The 6,977-nt window shown below is 49.5% G+C and overlaps 1 protein-coding gene across 1 annotated transcript in view; it reads right to left on the reverse strand.

Annotated features, from left to right (window-relative positions):
• LOC141974932 (antigen WC1.1-like) overlaps positions 1 to 5,996 on the reverse strand; it is a 54,620-nt gene extending 48,624 nt beyond the window's left edge. The window contains exon 1 of the mRNA XM_074934994.1: positions 5,933 to 5,996. Coding sequence (XP_074791095.1) covers positions 5,933 to 5,996 — 64 coding nt within the window. The remainder of the gene's footprint in view (positions 1 to 5,932) is intronic.
• Between the last annotated feature and the right edge of the window lie 981 nt (positions 5,997 to 6,977).

Here is a 6,977-nt window from a genome sequence, read left to right on the forward strand (position 1 = left end):
CCACAGGGAATGTGGCTTTCCCTGAATGGCTCAGGGGACTGGACAGGACCCATGGACTGTGATGAGCAGCAGAGACCCTGTGCAAGGAGGAGGGGAAGAGTAAGGGGAGCAGGGTACTTGGGGGCTGGAGGCAGTTTCAGGGATTACAAGGGAATGGGGTGCAGGTGCTATGTCAGCAGAAAAGAGGAGTGAAAAGTGTAGGGTGGGGGGGTCTGGAGCAAGGGACCAGGGGAAGGGAGGGGGTCTGGAAAGTTGGGTCAGGAGGAAGGGAGAGGAGGGTGTCTAGAGTGAGATAGGAGGGAGAGCTGGGAAGGGTGCGGAGGGGTCTGGAGAAGGAGGCAGGAAGGAGGGAGGTGAGGGAAGTGGAGTGGAGGGGCAGAGAGGTGGGGGTCTGGAGCAGAGGAGCATGAGGGAGTAGTGGGGTGAAGAATGGGGACTGTAATAGGGGGCAGAAGGGAGGGTGGAGAGGGGAGGAGGGGGTCTGGAAGAGGAGGCTGGAGGGAGGCAAGGGAAGAGGAGGGGCCTCTCGAGTGGGGAGGGTGCTTAGCAGCCTCAGACAGAGAAGTTGTGGGGGTGGGGGATTCAGAGAAGTGTTGCTATTTGCAAAAGGCTAAACCAATCCCATTGTGTTACGGTGACACGGTAGTTGGTGTGAATGGTTGATGTCAGTGTGAAGGTCTCCAGTATCTCTGTCTGTAACTCACCCCTGAACAGTAACAGAAGTTCTGTGTGCGAGTGTGAACCATGCTGCATGAATTAGCTCAGTGGCTGTCAAGCTATTTCCCAGCCAGCCCTTCGTCTGTCAGAGGAACTGAACCAGGAGGGGAGAGCGAAGGCAGTGCTGGACAATGGAGGGCAGTTCCCGGTCTCAGGGTTGAGGGGAGGGTAAGCCCAGTCTCCAGCTGAGCAGACAGAGGGAGTCGTGCAGTTTGGGTGCACTAAAGGGTGACTTTTCAGCCTGCGAATCTCACCCCCATGCTGGCAGAGGAGTAGAGGGGAGTTCTAAAGTCCAAAGACAGATGGAAAAGTGAGACTGGATGGCTTTTTTAACCTCACAATTTTTGTTCTGTGGCGCTTGGGCATTACAGCCTTGTGCTCCCTACCAGAGCTTCCTCTCCCCACCTGCTCCACACATTTCCCTCTTCCGCTGGTCTCTCCCCCCCCCCCCTTGGGCTCTTCCTCCTCCTCTTCTCCCTTTTCTACCTGGTCTCTCTGCCCTGCATGTACAGGCTGCTCCTTCCCCAGATGAGGTGCAGACTCTGCCCCCACTCCCTGCAAGCTGCTTTTCTCCCAGTTGCTCTGAGTTCCACCCCCTGCCCCCAGTTGTCTCTACAGCTGTTTTCATTTCTGGGGGTTGTGGAGAGGCAAAGCTGGCTGCTGGGAGAGAGGCAGTTCACAAGGACTGTGAGGTGGGGCCACTGCCTGCCACACAGTCTTCAGGTATTGCCTGGAAGAACTGGCCCCCAGGACAGGGTGTGAAGACCCAGGACTGTCCCTGAGACTGGGAGCAACTCCAGGCATCATTACTACGCCTAGGAGTTACGGCTACATGCAGAGTTCCACTGTGAGCCCTGGAACAGGCTGGTTGCAGCAGTGGATGGCTGAGCTAGGGACACCATGTGTAAGGAGTCTCCATGGAGCTCAGAGAACAGTGCAATTCACACCAGTACATGACCAGACCATCCTGCTCCTTCAATGCCAAGTAAATACAAAACAGTCACTTTGCTGCAATCCATAAGGAAGGTTATTAGGTGCTGCTCTGTTCAGTCCAGTCCCAAAGGAAACCCCTTGGGCCTGGTCTGCACTAGGAAAAAAGGGTTTTTTATTCAATTGAGTTAACTCAGTGACGTTCACTCGTGGTAGGACACAAAGCTAAGTGCACACAGAGTTCTGTTTCCCTGAATACAGTTGAACCTAACAACAGCCAGCAGTTTCAATGCTCAGAAATCTCCAGCCTGCACCTCCAGCGAGCTCCAACAGGCTTTGGTTCGTTGCTCCCTTCTAGGATCCCAGTCACAACTCCTTTTACTGGCTTCTCCCTCCAACAGGCATAGTCCAACACCAATATCCTGGTCCCTGCATTGGCAACAAGGGAAACCCCTGGCTAGCTCTGCCCTGACCATGTGGCCAGTGCCTTGGGCAATAGCCTCCACTGTCTGGAGATGTTTTTACAACATAAAGGATTTTGATGGTTCTGTCTATTGAGCCTAATAGAGAGTGCTTGGTCCAGCCATTAGCTTTCATGATGCCTGTGATTCGCTTTTGATCCAAGACCCTGTGATGGCAGCCATTAGAAGCTTTCAGGATAACAATTATATTTACATACTGCACCTTTCATATGCTTGCACCACTTGGGCCCTACTAGGAATAATGACCCCACCCAGCATTCTGAACGTTGGGTAAATTCAGATCCCGGTCTGGGAGTGAAACCTGTGGCTTTGGTCCATCCCTGATATTTTCTCATTTGTTTGCCTGGAGCCCACATAATTGTATTATGTTAGCCTGGAGCCTACATATTTGGGGTGGATCAATAATGATGAATCACTATTGTGACAGGTTCCCCTCGGGGTGCCACCTGGAACTAGGGTATCACTGAGCCCCCGACGTACCAGCTTGGGCTCCCTCTCACACTGTACTACTGTGACAAACTGCAAAACCCTCCAGCCTGCACTTTCAACAGCTTTCATACAGGTAGGAACACACCCAGCTGCAGTTACATACAGGCTCTCTAACCACCAGCTTCCCAGCCTCAGACCCCAGAGCAGAACCATCCTGTCCTCGTCAAATCTGGCCAGAATATGGGTTTAACACCCAGTCCACCTCTCCACAATGTGAAGAGAACAATGCACACTTGGAGTAACCAAGCAGAGATTTTCCCCATCACTCCAGTCAAAGCTCACTGGTTTAGATTAAAACAAAAACAAGTTTATTAACTATAAAAGATAGATTTTAAGTGATTATAAGTGATAGCAAACAGATCAAAGCAGATTACCTAGCAAATAAACAAAAATGCTACCTAAGTTTAATATACTAGATAGATTGGATATGAATTAGCAGATTCTTACCCTAAGAGATGATACAAACAGGCTGCAGAGTCTTAAGGCACAAGCTATACTTGCTTTGCAGCTTGGAATCCCCAGGTGTTTCATACACAGGCTAGAAATCCCTTTAGCCTGGGTCCAGCACTTCCCACAGTTCAGTCTTTGGTCCTCAGGAGTTTCCAGGAGTCTTATTGTGTGGGGAGTGAAGACCCCAGGTGATGTCACTCCCTGCCTTATATAGCTTTTGCTTATGGTGCAAACGCTTTGTTTCAAAGCTTGGTTCCCAGACCAGTTTATGGAAAAATACTGACATCCCAAGATGGAGTCCAGCATCATGTGGCCTGGTCCCATGTCTTTGTAGAGTCATAGCAGCCATTACTTACAGGCTGTCTGGAGCATTCTCAGGAAGACTCACCAGCTGGAGAATAAGCTTCTCTTAAGGCCTATTGTTTTTCTGAATGGCCCATTGCCCTGAATAGGCCCTTTCCCACCTTCTATCTAGACTGAAAGCATCTTGTCTAGTGGGCGTTACCCAGGTGTAACTACATTTGAAGTATAGATACATAGCCAGTATTCATAAGTTCAGATACAAAAGAATAAATGCATGCAAATAGGTTAATCATATTCAGCAAATGATAACTTTTCCAACGACACCTCACATGACTTATCTTGGATAAAATCCATCATAATTATGTCATAATCAGATCATAATAATATCACTGTGACAAATATGGGGTGCATTGCACAACGATCTTCTGGCAAAGACTGACCAAGCCTCTGTTCAGGGCTAATGGAGGGGGATTGGGGCACTGAGTAAAAGGGAAAATAGCTACATGGTGATATCGCCTATCCTGTATACTCCCCTGCATCACTGTGTTTGCGTCATGCGAAGCAAACTCAAATTTCCCATAGAAAATAAAAAATATCTAGGGGATGATGCATAAATCCAACAAAAATGCATTGAGCTGAACATGTGCTTGGCATCACTATATGACACTGTCCCACAATCATGTAGTAATTTATTCCTCACAAAGCAACAATTGTCCATCTCCTGCAATGCCGGTCTAATTGCCCAGGAGTCACCACAGAATTCTCTGCTTTCTGGTCATGTACAGCTCTGTCATGGGCTCTAACCCCATCACATTATATTTCAGCTCCTTGGGAATTTGAAATATAAACGCCAAGTAACTGGATAGATGGTTTGGTTTGCTCAGGATTTTCAGGGTCTCAGGTCCCTAATCACCACACAGTTCCTGAGCTGTATGTGAAATATACATTAGGGCAGGTTTTTCTCGAATGCAATAATTTAGACTGAAATTTCTCATTATCAGCTTCAACTTCAGTTTCTCAAGCTGGTGCAGCAGCACCTCGGGTTCCCATGAACCAGCTACTGCTGAGGAGTTCGCTCCCTTGCCAAACACCTGGATCATTCTCATCCTCTTAATACCAGCCATACAGGTTCCAATCACTGTATTACTGAAATTATATCTGGGTCCCACAATCGATTTTAATCCTATTGTTAATCAGTTCTGGAATCTTTGGGCCAGATTCACTCCCTGCATTGCACGAGCACATGCTGCTGTAACACAGGGCCTACCCCCCCGCTACTAGTGTTACGTCTGCCTGGAGCTGGGACACAGCTTGGCAAAGAGCCTTCAACTCTCTCTGTGCTGGAGGAATGAGAGCAGCCCTGAAACTGGGCAGGGGTGGCCTTGAGGGAATGAAACCAATGTGGCCGTGAGAGGCCCTGCTACAGCACCTCTGCCATGCAGCTTGTGCTAGTCGGGCTTCTCTAGACTCCAGCTAGGATTAAAAGCTTCTCTGCTCCAGCAGAAACCCTGGGGGAGGGAGGGAGGCAGGGCTCCCATAGGATAAATCTTCCTGCTGGCAGAGCTTCCAGTACCCTCACGAGCACCAGGCATTGCACACTGCACTCTACCTCACACTGCCTCACTCCCTCCTGGCAGGAATCAGTTCTGGGTTTATTTGGGATAATCCTGCTCATCTCACACATGTAAAACTTCTACTGGCTTCAGTGAGTGAATGGGGAAGTGAGGAGCCAGGACTTGGCCCTTGGAGCTGTTGGATTCTGGACCAAACAGACATTTCTGTTGGATCCCAAATTATTGATGTATTTATTGGGATTTAAAACACAAAAGTGACGCCTAGCCAAGGCTCTAGGCACCCGGACGGCATGAATAACACACAAATTCCAGCAGCATAAAGTGACATTTCAATAGGAACTCAGTGAGCCAGACACCTACAGAAACTCCTTCCACCTCTTTCTCATTATATGACACATAACCTGGGTCCTTCCCAACCCCCACCCTCCAAACAAGTGTGTTGTGCAGTGTGCCTAAAAGGTCACCAAATTTGGGCTATTCTGGCCAAAAGGGGTGAGCAAGTTCTAGAGTCCTGGAGCTCTCACAGAGAGCACCCTGCCAGCCACCCCTCTCCTTTAAAAAAGGGGGAACCAGCTCGGGCACCCCTGCTAACCACAGCTCCGGCCATACAGCACAGGGAGAGAAGTGATCCCTCAGGGAGGCCGGTCCCAGGCCATTTAGGAATTTATAAATCATCACCAAAACCTTAACCTCCACCCTGCAGCACGGCTGTAACATGCTCCCAGCCAGATGCCCTGCTCAGTGAGTCGCTGCTATTTGCACCAGCTTCATTTTCTGAATGGTTTTAAGGTGCAGCCCCACACAGAGGTCATTGCAATAGTCCAATCTCAAGGTAACAAAAGCCTCGGTAACAGTGGCAAGGTCCAATCCCAAAAGGAAAAGTCACAACCTACAAGCCAGACATGGATGGTAAAAAGCTGACTGTAAAAGTTACCACCCGAGTTCCAGTTAACCCAGCTCCCCTGGTGAAACACAGAGGAGACTTACCTGCTATGACCTGAATTGTGAGGAGAAGAAACCACAGCACTGGAGTGGAGAGATGTCCCTTCATTGCCAGCCTGACTTGCTGTCCCCTCACTCACTGCACTGGCTGCCCCTAAACACCTGCCAGGGCTCCTCTGTGTCTGACAAGTGACAACAAAGCAGTGGAAGGGAAATATATAGATTCAGAGGCTGGCATCAGCTGCAGAAGGAACCAATAGCAAACCCATCTGCCTTTTTGGTTATTATCAGTGGTTTTATCTGTGACTTTATGCAGCTAAAACATCCAATAAAACTCAAAAGCAACAAACATCACCATATATGAGTGATGAGCCCCCTCCAGATGTCAGGTTTACCACAGCCTCAGACAAAATGGTAACCCCCAATCTCCAAAGCCGGAAGAAGAAGTTCTGCACAAACTGTAGCCGTGCTGTTTCTCGCCCCAATAGATTCTATATCATATTAAACATGAACTGGGAGACATTCAAGGCTGGTTATTTTATAAACTAGGGAAGAAATCCCCTGTGCCAGAGGTGATCATTACAAGACCAATTCCCTGTCTAGGACATGCCCAATTGTAGACAAGGACATGTCACTAAAACCAGGTTGTGTCACTCAGATCAGCTTTATAGAAGTATTACTCAGAAGCATCTGAAATATTGACAGTTCTTCTCCTAATGGACCTTGGGGCAGGGATGAAAGTGGCCTAGTACGACGTACTAGTGAAAAGTGGCTGCCGATACCAGCCCGTATGCAGCCGACGTTAAAGCGCTGCCAGCCATGGCAGCACTTTAACATCATTGCCCCTTTCCCTCCACCCCCCAGGCCACAGACATGAAGGGGGCAAAAGGGGCAACTGCCCCAGGGTTCGGCGATTTAACATTTAAATCACCATCGGAGACCCGGGTGTCACAGGCCAGGCAGCATGGATGGGCTGGCTGGGGGAGGCTGACGCCCAGCCCCGCCCCTCCCACCCAAGGCCCCGCCCCTTCCACCCAAGGCCCCGCCCCTTCCAGGGCCCTGACTCTGGGCCCCCGTACCAGTAAGTGCT

Source organism: Natator depressus, chromosome 1 (genome assembly GCF_965152275.1).
Source record: "Natator depressus isolate rNatDep1 chromosome 1, rNatDep2.hap1, whole genome shotgun sequence".
NCBI classification, from domain to species: Eukaryota; Metazoa; Chordata; order Testudines; family Cheloniidae; genus Natator; species Natator depressus.